The sequence below is a fragment of the Labrus bergylta genome, chromosome 13 (genome assembly GCF_963930695.1).
Source record: "Labrus bergylta chromosome 13, fLabBer1.1, whole genome shotgun sequence".
Lineage (NCBI taxonomy): Eukaryota > Metazoa > Chordata > Actinopteri > Labriformes > Labridae > Labrus > Labrus bergylta.
Window position 1 is genome coordinate 19477351 of NC_089207.1, and position 13430 is coordinate 19490780.

The 13430-nt window shown below is 42.6% G+C and overlaps 1 protein-coding gene across 1 annotated transcript in view; it reads left to right on the forward strand.

Annotated features, from left to right (window-relative positions):
• The window catches only part of clasp1a (cytoplasmic linker associated protein 1a), an 83647-nt gene that overhangs the window by 46613 nt on the left and 23604 nt on the right, over positions 1-13430 (forward strand). Inside the window, exons 13-23 of the mRNA XM_065961818.1 lie at positions 859-994; positions 1110-1180; positions 1974-2033; positions 2502-2579; positions 3657-3824; positions 4906-4952; positions 5125-5295; positions 6535-6558; positions 8463-8570; positions 8987-9013; positions 10636-10800. Coding sequence (XP_065817890.1) covers positions 859-994; positions 1110-1180; positions 1974-2033; positions 2502-2579; positions 3657-3824; positions 4906-4952; positions 5125-5295; positions 6535-6558; positions 8463-8570; positions 8987-9013; positions 10636-10800 — 1055 coding nt within the window. The remainder of the gene's footprint in view (positions 1-858; positions 995-1109; positions 1181-1973; positions 2034-2501; positions 2580-3656; positions 3825-4905; positions 4953-5124; positions 5296-6534; positions 6559-8462; positions 8571-8986; positions 9014-10635; positions 10801-13430) is intronic.

Sequence of the window (13430 nt, forward strand, 5' to 3'; positions counted from 1 at the left end):
TTAATACCACCCTGATGAGGTGGAACCGAGCAGAGATGCACCGAAAGAGCAGCAGGTTGATGAATAGACCGGAGCTACGTGGATCATGTCAACACGAGTCAAGTTCTACATCAAGTATAAACTTTCCCACAGCTGAGGTACAACAAAACAGACAAATCCGGTATAGATGTGATAACTCCGACAGGCTGACATGGTAAAAAAAAATGTTTGCATTCATTCAATCACCTTTCCCATCTCACATGGAGCCCTTGCTTTAAACACTGCACCAGCTAAGGCTCCACATATTACCCATAAGAGGGCCAACAGACACACAGTCACACACACACCCGAAGGAAAATATAATGACGCAAAATAAACCCACATTTTGTATTTTCTCTGTCTTCTGTGGATTATTGAACAATGTTTTTATAAAGTGTTTTTTCATAAAAAGAAGACTTGCCCTAGTCCGCCCCCGCATGCATTATATTCTGTTGCTTATGAGTGATGGTTTTCAGATAATAGGCATGGAGACATGACCATATATGGACATTCATCCTGCTGTTGATCAGATGTGGTGCAGCTGTTGTTAAGAACACCTGTGCAGTGTGTTGTGCAGCAAACCTGAAGAAGCCATGGGCCAAATGTGTAGTTTGTTTTAAAATGAAGACTACATAAAAGTCACTTTATGTGCAATGTGAAGCTACGAGCTAAATAAAGAGCGAACTAGTGTTTCAAATTGTGATATCTTTAATGCTTCATGTCACTTCACATCATTGTTTTTGTTGTAACCATCAAACACGTCACCATGGAGGGATAATCTCCGGGCTCTGCACTTTGTTTTATGACACTCTGTCCTCCCTCCTTTTTCTCCTCTGGCAGACATTTGTCATCACTGCTGGGAAACAAGTTTGACCATGGAGCGGAGAGCGTCATGCCCACACTGCTGAACCTTGTGCCCAACAGTGCCAAAGTCATGGCCACGTCTGGAATGGCCGCCATCCGCCTCATCCTCAGGGTCGGTATTTGAGAGGGGACAGTGGAAGAAGAAGTTCGTCTGGCTCCTACAAGTATCAATGATTACTGACCTTCTTTTGTTTACAGTGTGTTTTTTTTCTGTCTTTGTCCTCCAGCACACACACTATCCACGTCTCATCCCCATCATCACCAGTAACTGCACGTCCAAATCGGTAGCAGTGAGACGGTAAGAGGACAGAACTACGTACACTAGATTTAAAGGTCATCTGTACTTCTGGTGTCACAGATAAAGAGTTACAAGTCACATGATTCGTATGACTCTTTAATGCATGACAGGTGCAAAAGGTTTTGTAGTTGCTCAAGTCGATTGCTTCAACCAGCAGCTGTGGAACTGACTGTGATGGCTGCAACATGATCTCAAAGGGGCCATGCATCTCTTGGGACACCTGAAGCTTCAGTGTTTAGCCAGTGTGTAGATCCTAGTTTTTAGCACGTTTCTGCTCGTGGAGCTCATTAGAAACATGCAGAGGCTTTTTAGGTCGGGTACAATCACTTCTATCTGAACCACTTCTCTCGCCCGCCTCCATCGCTGCAACACCTGTTGGTTTGACCTGATAACTGCTCTCATATCTGGCAAACAGAGGGGCGTCCAAAACGGCTGTGTGGGGGTGTCTTAAAAGCGCCTACCTTCTTTGGTCCAAAGAAATCCAGATCATTCAGGACCAGAATCTAAAGTTAGAAGGAGGACATACTGGCTGCTGCATTGTTGTCAGAGAAGCCAGCACTGGGGGGGAAAAGGCTTTTTAGTGGAGGTATTTTAATTTGTCAGGGTTTACATTGCAACGATGACAGCCTGTTTCATGGCCGTGAAGTGAAGCGATCTCCTGGAGCACTCCCAAGACTTTTTCTTCCTTACAGTCAAACATTAATGAATGGTGCCAAACTTTCAAGACTCTCTTTAGATATCCTCTGTAATGGTTTTTCACACTCTATAAGTATTTTTCTTTTCCCCCTTTCAGACGCTGTTATGAGTTCTTAGATCTCATGTTACAAGAGTGGCACACGAACACACTGGAACGGTAAGTTTGAACACCTTATGCAGCAGACTCGGTTGTTTCCTCTACAACCCGGAACAGCACTCTGGGAAAGTTGTCATGTTTTATGTGTCAAAATAAAGCGGTATAACGTATGTGTATGACATTTGAGTTAGCCAAATGTTGGCTGGATGCACCGCTGATGAGGCCCATTAGACTGATGAGGCCCGAGAGAGCTGTCATCATCAAAATCCCTAGCGCGTTTTCCTCCATATCTGTTACCATGACAACAACCGCAGAGTCTTTAAAAAGCGTGCGGTAAACCCTGTGGGTGGTCACATTGCCTGTGGACCGCAGGAGAAGGAGAAGAAGAGATAAGATATTCTACTTTTTTTTTTAATTATAGCTTAGCGTTTGATGCGTTGGCTTACACCGCCTTTAGTTCCTGTTTTATGTTTGTGATGTCGGGTTGAATTCTTGTGCCCTCCTCACCATGTTCCCGTACTATCCCAGACATGTGGCTGTTCTGACTGAGACCATCAAGAAAGGCATACACGATGCAGACTCTGAGGCCAGATCCATCGCAAGAAAGTAAGTGTCACTCCTAGTTCTTTTTTTTTTATCTCAACAGATTTCTGACACAAACTTTTTGTCTTTGTGGTCCAAATAAGAAAGATAAAAAGGAAGTGCTCACCTTAACTCTGTGACGCTACAATCTAAATTCAAGCAAGAAAACTTGGTGTCGTTAATCACTCAGACTTGAATTTAAACGCCCTCTTTGAAGACAGTTTGAAATCAGCCTTTTACAACTTCAAAGTAGAATGAAAATGACTGAAACGGTGTCGTCACAGGTGTTAGTAAAAAAAAAAATTTAACTGCTGCAGCTTTTCCTGAGAGTGGATGCTGGATGCCTCCTAACACACAGACAGAGAAGCTCACTTTATGAATACTTTGGTCCCTTCACCGACTTGTCATGTGTCAAAACAAAAGGATGTTAAAATCCCTCGTGTTACTCGTGTGTGACATCCCTGGAAAAGTTCGGTCAGTGTTCGCAGGATGAAAACTAAACGAGGGAAAGCTGCCTTTAGTTCCTGCAATCTCCGCCTTTAGGAGAAGATTCGTATACACCTCAGGTCTGCAACAGCTGGCAGCTCATTGAGATAAGGGCTCTAAACGTCTCTGTGTTCTGCAGCTTTTTAAGTTTATTCCAGTGGTTCTCGACTGATCCCGCCAACAACCTGTAGTGAGAAATAGTGACCCAAATTTCTGATGTTTTGCAAACCTGTCATGTTTATTCCTGAAGTTTGGACCTCTGACGGTACAAAGCATGCGTCAGAACAAAGAGATGGAACACATCAAACGTGTTTTAAAAGCGTTTCTTAATCTTTTTGACGCATTTCACACACAATTCAGGACACCATTGAAAACGCCTCGGCGGACCACTTGTGGGTCCCGAGCCACCAGTTGAGAATCAGTGGTTTATTCAATGCATTAAAGTCTCTTTTTAAACGTCTCTGCAAAGAATGTTAGTCAGCTGTGTGTCACCTTCCCTCGCCTCTGTTACAGGAATTACAGTATTAGCCATAGTTTTCCCTCGCTAAGTTTACATCTGTCTTCGTCTCTTCTGCTCCCCCCCCCCCCCCCCCCCCCCCCCCCCCTTACCTACAGGTGCTACTGGGGTTTCCATGGACACTACAGTCGAGAGGCAGAGCACCTCTTCCAGGCGCTGGAGTCGACCTATCAGAAGGCCCTCGCGTCTCACCTGAAGAGCTCCGACAGCATCGTGTCTCTGCCTCAGTCTGACCGCTCCTCCTCGTCCTCCCAGGAGAGTCTGAAGTAAGAAAGATGAAGCTCCGTTTTAACACCTTTCACCTTCTTTTAAATCTTTCATATGTTCACATACTGTTACCCCTCAGTTCAACTCGGAGCAGCAAAGAGGAGCAGCATGAAAAACAACAACAGAAAACATGAAGAGCGAAGTTTATCTCATCTCTCACGTCCACCTGTTCTCTTTGTCCACTCAAAGACTGATTTGAGGAAACCACTAATACACTAATACCACTTTCTTATTTATTTCAATGTGAAATGAGGTTAAAAAAAAAAAGGATGCGAAGAACATTTTTCAGTTTTGGTTGTTGCAATACCTTTTTTGGCCACAGGAGGGTGAAGTGCACCATTATCAGGTTAGAGTCTGTGTTATGTGGGGAGAGGCAGGGAGATTATTAATGAGGCTGGCAGCAGAGGGGAAATGAAGCCTCCAGTGCGAAAGGAGGATGCAAACAACAAATTTAAAGAGCCTGCTTTTTTTTATTTCACCTGTTTTATCAGACAAAATTAAATATCTTAGAAAAATCCTCCTGATCCTTTTTTTTTTACCAACGTTCTTTCAGATAGAAAAAAATAATCCTCTGGACTCTGTGCATCACGAGCTAACTAAAGAGCTCGAGACGAGCACAATTTGGTTCGCCGCTTGTGATTAGTGCTTTATTATGGTGCGTTCCACTTTGATAACTCCTTCATGCAAACGTGAATGGAGAAGGGTTGAAGGTGTGTCTTCAGGATGGAGGAGGTGTCATCATACAGCAGTTTGTTTTGGTTTCATGCTGGAGCTCAAGGGCGACATCTACTGGATCAAAAAGTTGCACATTCTTCCTTTAATGTTTTATGATTATGCATCTTTATTATTTTTTGTATGTCTGGCTGCTCTTTGTTCTTCTGCCTGTCTCAGCCAGGACACTAAAAGAAAAGATCTCAGTCATTTTATGCTGTTTTTTTTCCCTCCACATGTCTTAAACTCATTAACACTAAGAGAGAAGGAGTCAGGAGATTTTTGTTTCATTTCCTCTCAGAGCTTCTCTTTCTTCTGTGCTGTGAATAAATATTAAAGTGGTAACTGGTATTTCTTTCTTTTTTTCAGTCGGCCATTGTCTGTGAAGAGTGTCATTGGAGGGAGCATAACCAGAAGTAAGCACTTTGATAATTGGTTTTTGAGTCCTCGGTTTGGAGTGATCAGTGTATAAAGCTCGACAGCATTTAGGAGATGAAGGGATAAAAGTATTCGTTCATACCTTTAACCTCCAGTGAAATACCTCACACCGAGTGAACTGCCCATTAACTCATCATGTCTGTGTTGTAGGTAAGCTTGTGAGCGCCAGGGTGTCTTCGACGCCGGGTTCTCTGCAGCGTTCTCGTAGTGACATAGATGTTAACGCCGCCTCCAGCGCCAAGTCCCGTCTGTCCACCGTTCCTGCCTCCTCGCCGTTCGGCTCTGCAGCGGCCCTTCCCCCGGGGTCCTACGCCTCGTTAGGTAATTCCACAGTTCATCTACCTTCATTCATCCTTCAGAGAGCAGAGAACAGGCCTCTGTATGGCAGAGTTAAACTCTCTCTGTTGTGAATAAAAAAAAATGTCTCTTTTTTTATTCAGCAGAAATGAACGTGCTGAATCGTGATCACACACTGCCTAGTACAGTGTGACATTCGTGTTTGGTAGTCTCGAAGCAACATGAAATGCTTTTTTAAAATGATAAAATTCAGCTAAACTTTTGACCTTGACGTACATGAAGGGGACTTGTTTTTTTTTTGTAAACTTCTCTCCCATTTATTTTCTGTTTTAAAAACATTCAGTAGACTGCTTCAGCCAGCAGCTGGGAAATGGCCAGGCTGTAATGGCTTTAAAGGTCACTTTACCGTGGTTTTGACCAACTAATATGTGTCCCTATTGAATCTACAAACCCCCCACTGATCAGAAAAGTCCATCCTCTCCATCTTTTGCCTGCTCTACTTTTCTAGGTGTTTGTTCTGCCCACCCAAGCCCTTCCAGAGAGGGGGCGTGGTCAGACACAGCTCATTTCCATTTAAAGCTACAGACACAGAAACAGCCTGTTCTGAGCAGGGCTGAAATAGAGGGGTTTATAGGCATGATCAAATACAGGATCAGAGTGGATTTAGAACCAGAAACTTCACACACATGTTTTGGGGAGCTCTGAGACTTTGTCGAAAAGGAGGAGAATATGTGACCTTTAAGAAAAGAAATCAACCCTGATAACAAACACTGAAGTGTTGCACTTAAAGCAACAAGCTATAAAGTCATATTTCAGAGGCTCATCCAAGCGACTGCTTTCTCATCATGATGAAATATTAAAAAAAATTATCCTGCAGTCACTGGCTTTTATGGGCCTGACTCCCGTTATTAATGACGGCTGATGTTGTAATTAGACTGTTCTATCAGCAGGAACTGTTTAAATCCTACACTGACATTTTGAAAATATGGTTTTGATGAATCCCCCACGGACCAATGACTGATGCTACTAGCTCCTCACATTAAAATTTAGCTGTGATCTTCTTGCCATTAGGAGGAAACCTTTCTCCCTCATTTCTTCTTCTCCAATGAGTCCCAGTGGCTCGTTAATGTCCATTACTAATGATGATGATGAAACCCCATGCTTACCCACTCACTCCTGTTTCTGCTTCAATTGCTACTAATGTCTGACTCTGCACCTCTCCTCCCACTTGCTGCTGCACCACCTTTCTTTAATGCCCAAAAGATGGCACTCCTGGTAAAAGTGATGGTAAGATCTATGTGCCTCTTTGTGTGCCCGTGTGTGTGTGTGTGTGTGTGTGTGTGTGTGTGTATTGCACAAGGTGGAGAAGCTGCGAGAGTGTGTGTTTTCATCAGATGTCACTTGCTACACATTAACACCCTTTGCCCCTTCATCTGTGCACTCTTTTCCTCTCTTTATCCCCCCCCCCCCAGTGGTCGTCAAATATGTGGAACTCTGCATGGGTCTCTGTCTGCATGGACTTCCTGACTGTAATCCTAACACTTGTTTCCATCTCTCCGTTTCCAACACAGAAAACAAGTCTGACATCATTGTTTCAGAAAGTTCTTCCACACACCGTTTCAGGTTCTGTGTAGTTGGTCGAAGAGGTTTCTTAGTTTGCTGATTTCTTTTACAGACTTTGAGGATTGTTCCAGCAGCTGGTGCTCTGCAGCTTTCACAAACTAAAAACACGTGCCAAACTTTTAACATTTCTTTGTTATGCAGAGTGTCCTCAGGTCAAAGTCTTGCACCGTTATGATGTTATTATGATGGAGCAGGAAGTAGAAATAGATTCACTCCATCTGGTATGTGACGTCGCCTGATCGATTGGTACATCAGATTTAGTTTTTTCATGTCATTCATGCAAAATTTACGTTTTTATAATCAAAGCAAATGAAGCCTATCCAAAACTTAATTCAAGTTATTTTGTTCTTTTTTTTAGGATTATGTTTTTGCTTTTGCCTTTATTGGATAGGATAGTAGAAAGTAGTGCCTGACCGATATGACGATATCGATTTTAGGACAAGAATAAAAGTGATGCCAATATATCGGCCGATATCTTTCTGAGATTAATCTTCAGATTTTAGTCATAGTTATAAATATACACACATTTTTTTGCATTTATCCCTCAAATGAAGTTACCAAACACTTGTAGAAAATATCTTTAAGGAGACAAGATGATCACTCAACTGGACAGTAACTGCACATTTACTGTCACTGCTCGACACTCTGGAGAGTGATGATGCTTGTTTTTATCCATATAGCGCCCTCTGCTGGTGAAAGAGAACTGCTAGTGTAATACAGTAATGCCATTTGACTGCAGAATAAATCTAGAAATATCGGCGCATATCTGCAATAATATTAGCCGTTACCGATAGTCACTTATGCTAATATCGGCTAGCCGATTAATCTGTCGGGCTCTGGTAGATAGAGTCAGAAATAGGAAAGGGAAGAGAGCGTTGAGATGGCTTGCAGCAAAGTGACAGGGGCTGTGGCGTCAGTTAGCGAGTTTAAATTTCATGTTATGAAAACAAGATCATTTAAACAGGTTAAACAATGACTGTGCCGATTAGCATGTCATCATCAGAACAAATTTTTGGGACTTTGGGTGCAGAGAGCAGTTAGCTATGAAAGACTTTTACCAAGACTTCCTTCTCCCTGTGTGGCCTTTGTTTTCAGTCCGTCGTCTAAGAGGGGATTAAAAGTCATTGGTTCATGCTAAATCTTGATAAAATGACCGATGATAGGTTCCAGGATTGCATTACGGTAGATTACATTCTCCCTTTTTTGTTTTTCACACTGACTGTTTTCCTACATATATAAAATGCCAGATGCAGCACAAGCAAAATCGGAATCTGGTACCACACATACAGACTTTTTTTATCCAGATTTCTAATCTTTAGTTTAAGATTAGACATATCACAACCATGTTGATCCTTGCAAGGACCGCTAAGATTGAATTGGACTGGACCTAGGTTTGTCTGTTTCTCTCCTGTGTTGTTTCTTTAGGGGGGGTTTCTATCCCCTCATCCAGGTCGTCTTCATTCTGTTTCTCCAGCATCTCTGTCGAGGGTTTGGGTGAACTCATAAAAGAAGTTCAAGTAGATAACCTCTTCGTGTGTCTTCCCTTTCACTGTTTTTGTACTCCCCAGGTCGCGTTCGTACCAGGAGACAGAGCTCAGGCAGCGTGGGCGGGGCCAGTACCTCGGTGGTGGACAGCAGGGGGCGCAGCCGAGCCAAAGTAGTCTCCCAGTCCCAGCGTATGTACCGTATAAACAACCAACACTTGCCTATATCTGAATTGAAATAAAAACACGTAGCATTAAACGATTTGTTCGCACACCAATCTCTTCCTTTCATATTTCAGTATGATCTTTCTGCAACAGCTCCGAGATCATACGAGATGTTTATGTATGCAATGTTTCTCATCTCCCTGAAGAAAACGTAGTCACTCACAAATCTTGTGTATTTGTGCAGGTGTGCCGACATGCATGCACACTATGAGTGTTTGTGTTCTAAGTATACAAAGTGTGTGTGCTCATGTCTCTATATTCTGGAGAGTGATCAACACACTGCTACAGCTGTCCAGAGTGCATGCTGGGTATAATCAGTAACCCCCTTCTGTCTCATTTTGACTGTTCTCCATCCTATCCTGCCTATTGCTTCCATCACCCAGGATCCAGATCAGCCAATCCCATCAGTGGTAAGGCCTCAGCCTCATCCAATCCACAAGCAAGACGCCCCATCTTTAAGCACCGCCCCCCTCTAGCACACAGAGATTTGCACGCCGTCCCACCCCCTTAGCTCTTTTGTAATTGTTTCACCACGTACAGTAGCAGCATGCTCCTCTCGTCACAGTCTTTGTTTTTGAAATGTTAGTTCCCTCCACAGTTTGGGAAGCCGTCTGGAGTTTACTGTGAGCCATTTTGTTGTTTTTGTCTTTGTTGTCACTGTTGTTTCACAGCCTTTGTGATGTTTTTATTTGTAACTTGTGGCACTGTTAATGTCTCCCCAAAGCACATTAAGTAGAATATCAATCCAGCCCCGCCTCACCTGTGTGTGCAACATCTGTATTTGTTAATTCAGACTCCTTCTTAGAGGGGCGTTTAGCTTCCTGGTCTTTTTTTATTTTTTGGGGTCTGAGTGACTAATGTGTACAAAAAGTTTTGGAGCTGTCTCCAACGTTACACCTGCTCATATAACTAATTTTAAAAAATGACTCATAAGGAATTAACACATAAATCAGCATAATAACTACCTCATTGGGCAAAACTGTCTCTGACGTGTGTTTTAACTTTTTCGTTACCGGTAATGCCCATGTACAATCTGCTGACATGGAGGAGGTGGGGTTTATGACCTATACTGCAGCCAGTCAGCAGGGGGAGCTCTAAATATTCTGGCTTCACTCCCAGGTGGCTGTTTCTCTGTCCATCTAAATACACTGAAACAAATTCAAAACTTTTTTTGACACAGTCATGCAAACCCCTCAATAAATATGGAGAAAATAACAACTTAGTTCAAATATACCAGAAGTCCTCTTTACTTTCCTTGGCGCCCCGATTTCTGATGGTACTAGAAGATTATTCATTCACCTTCAACTACAAACAAATGCATAAAAAATGAAACCACGTTTATACTTCACACTGACCGCCAATTACCACATACTCTGTATGAGTGCCCGTCAGCACCGAGCATTACGCCGCCGTTCACTGCCACTCAAGTCAAAGCTCCCGCTGCGTGTCTGTTTTCGACTGAGCTTGCTGCAAGCACCCATCAAGCTGGACAGAATAGAACGACACGGACAGGAAGTCAGACGAGGAAAAGCACAGAGCGTCCGGCCAATTTCCAGAATGAAACACAGTTAAAGGACTCACGATCGTATTTTCCATAATTTGATCAACATAACGTCCAAAAAGGAACCAAACAGAGCGACCTCAGAAAGACAAAGCAACATGTTTTTCTCGCCTGATCTTGTAGTTCTTGCTGTGATGTGTGTTCAGCCGCTCATGGCTGTGCTCACACTCCAGAAATGGTCCCAGCGGGCAGGGCACACTCCGGTGGAGCATAACCTTCGTGCTCAAAGACCTCGTGCATGGAGTATGTGGAAATTGGCAATTAGATAAATACAAATAGAAGCCTACCATACAGAATGGTATGATGCCTATATGTTACAGCACCGTTCCCCACAGCCATGGGTCAAACCGACTTATACTCCAAGCATGTTTTAAAGGTCTCACCTCTCCTTTATGATACAAGCCACTTTCTCCTTGAATATTTACGAACCATTCTTCATGTTTTTGTGTTTTTTCTTCTCTCTGCCAACAGCTGGCAGTCGCTCCAGCTCTCCAGGAAAGCTGCTCGGTCACGGCAGCTACGGCCGGATCCCTCGAGCTACGGTGTCAGCCGCCAACACACCATTGGACAAACGCAGCAGAATCCCTCGCAGCCAGGGCTGCAGCCGCGAGACCAGCCCCAGCCGACTGGGCCTCGGTAAGACCAGGACTCCCACACACACTTTTTTTTATGCAAGATCTCTACTTCAGTTACACGCTGTTCTAGTTCAGGCCACACCTAACTCGTCCTTTGCACCATTTCTGATGGATGCTTCTGAGTCTCTATCAAAGGTTTTAAAGCATTTTAATCAATCCTTGATGTTTGAGCATGGTTGACTCAAAAGGTCACTTCCTTTGACTTGTTGGGCACGAGTCTCTCTGCTGCTTTGTGATGCAGGACAAACAGTCGTCGAATCATTTACACACATCATTTAGGGAAATATCAAAAACAGGTAATGCTGATAGCTTGTTTCATGATGGAAAAAAAAGTTTCAATCACAACTTTTTGGTCCCATTTTGAACTCCTAAGGTCAGAAAATGTAACGTTTGTATATTATTATAATTTAACTGAAGCATTTGTGACTTAATATCTCCAAAGTGCAACACAATGGCTCAAACATAATGGTACAATTGTTGTGCATCAAAGTTCAATTTCTATTTTTAAACTTACATCTTGATCGTGATGCACACCATCGAAACTAAAATATCAAAAAACTCCACGTTTGATTCTTTGAAGTACAGCTCCACTTTATCGTACCATCAAACTGTTTTTTTGATGTAACATGTTCCTGTGTTCTTTGGTATTGAACGCTTTTTCTACCCTCCATGAGGATTTAGATGACCCAGCTTTTCACACCATTTCTGTGCAAGACGTGTAAACTATAGATCAAGGTTTCACTTTGATCTGATGCAGATCTCAATGTTGTCACGACTTCACTCATGTGGCATTTATTAAATTTGAAGACATTACCTTGAGGTGATCCGCTTCAATTAATGTTCAGTCTTCTTGTAAACGAGTTACTTTTCAGCCTTTCCTTCCTCTCTTTGCACGCCCCGGGTCATTTCACTCATCAACCAATGGGCCCCCTTGCCTTGAAAATGGTGACACATACATTTAGATGGCTTTCTTTATCACCGATAGATTTGTTGACACCTGTTTTGGCAGTAGCCATCTTGTTTTTGTGGATCCTGGAACTAACAATTACAAGAATAACACACGCACATTGACTGTATGAATATGGATCCATTTTTCCCTAAACCTTCCAGGGTGCAAAAATGAGCCAAACTAGCCCCAGAGATGACGTTAAAGTATTGCGCTGGCTAGTGAAGCTGCAAAGTTGACATCACGCCCCTTAAGCTTATCAAACCACACAAATAACTTACCGATTAAACGACGATCACTCAGGTCGGTATCGGCATGTTAGAACAGTTTGAAGCAGACACTCACGGTTACAGAAAGTTCACCGTCAGTCTTTGTTGCGTTTCCTTTCTTATTCCTCTGCTGCTGTTATTCCAATAAGAAACATTTAAGGAGTCGTCTACAGAGCTTTTTGCAACAACCGGAGTCGCCCCCTACTGGCCATCGGAAAGAATGCATGGCATAGCGTTACTTTTTAAACCTTGAGAGCCCTTCTTGTTTACAGTCTGTGGTGTGTAAACGATGTTGTTGTTTGTTTACAGGGTGGAGTTGATCATGTCTGATTCTACTGTATTCAACACAGTCTGATGTTTCTTTCTCTGAATGTAAAGAACCTGACATGTTCTGTAACTAATCATGATGACGTGAGCTGCTCTTTCTAACCTTTACTAGCAGTATGCTGTTTGACCCACTCATTCACTCACTCACACTTGATTCTGCTACTGCCTCTCTCTGTTTTACTCTATTTCTCCTCGCTCTCTTTTCCATCCTGTTCATCTCAGTCTCCTTTAGATTTTGACCTCAACAGATCCGACAAAATCTGCATCACTCTACAGGAGTAAGGGCCGTTGAACAATGAGTCCATTTTTTTCGTCTGAAATTGACGCACATTAAAAAATAAATACGATCTCATGTTATGTCGATCATGTTTGCACATTGACTCTGAAAACTGACTCAGTGTGCAAAGGCCTTTACTATTTAAGATATTGACATATTGCGACTCTGTAGGCAAGGAGATAGATCACAATTTCTCGTTCTAATTTTAGAAAAAAACTGCCACCAGGAAATATTCTCATCATGTGCGTTAAACTCCAGAATGCAATCAAAAGTTCAGTCGGCATTTGTATTGATCAAAGTCTGTGTAACATTCAACGTTAGAATACGACTTTGTGAGCAATCAGAGCAAAGGAGGAGACATCAGTGTTTAGCATGTTAGCTTTGATTTACAAAATACATTAAGCTTTAAACGCATTGTCATTACACATGTAATGTCCCGTGTCATACCTCCATGAACATGATTGTAAAAAGGGTTGGCTGCCGAGGAATGTGTCACAGACACTGCTAAAGATCCTCCAAGAACCCTTTCAGAGAAGATAGGCTTCAGTAGAATCAAATAAAATAAGATGTATAAAGTTCAGCCATAAAGAACAAAGCTGCACATTTTCTGTTTCGACTTCCAGAAGCTCAGGGAGTCAAATAGATGCAGTAAATGTTTCATCAAATATTCCACAAAACGCCATGAAACATGCAATGATTTCATCAATCCAAAAGCCTTTCCCCTAAATTCTTCCCTCGTTTTAAAATGACCATAAGTAGGTTAAGAGTTTGTGATGAATTTAGCATCCCTGAGATTCAGGACGTTCTGCAGG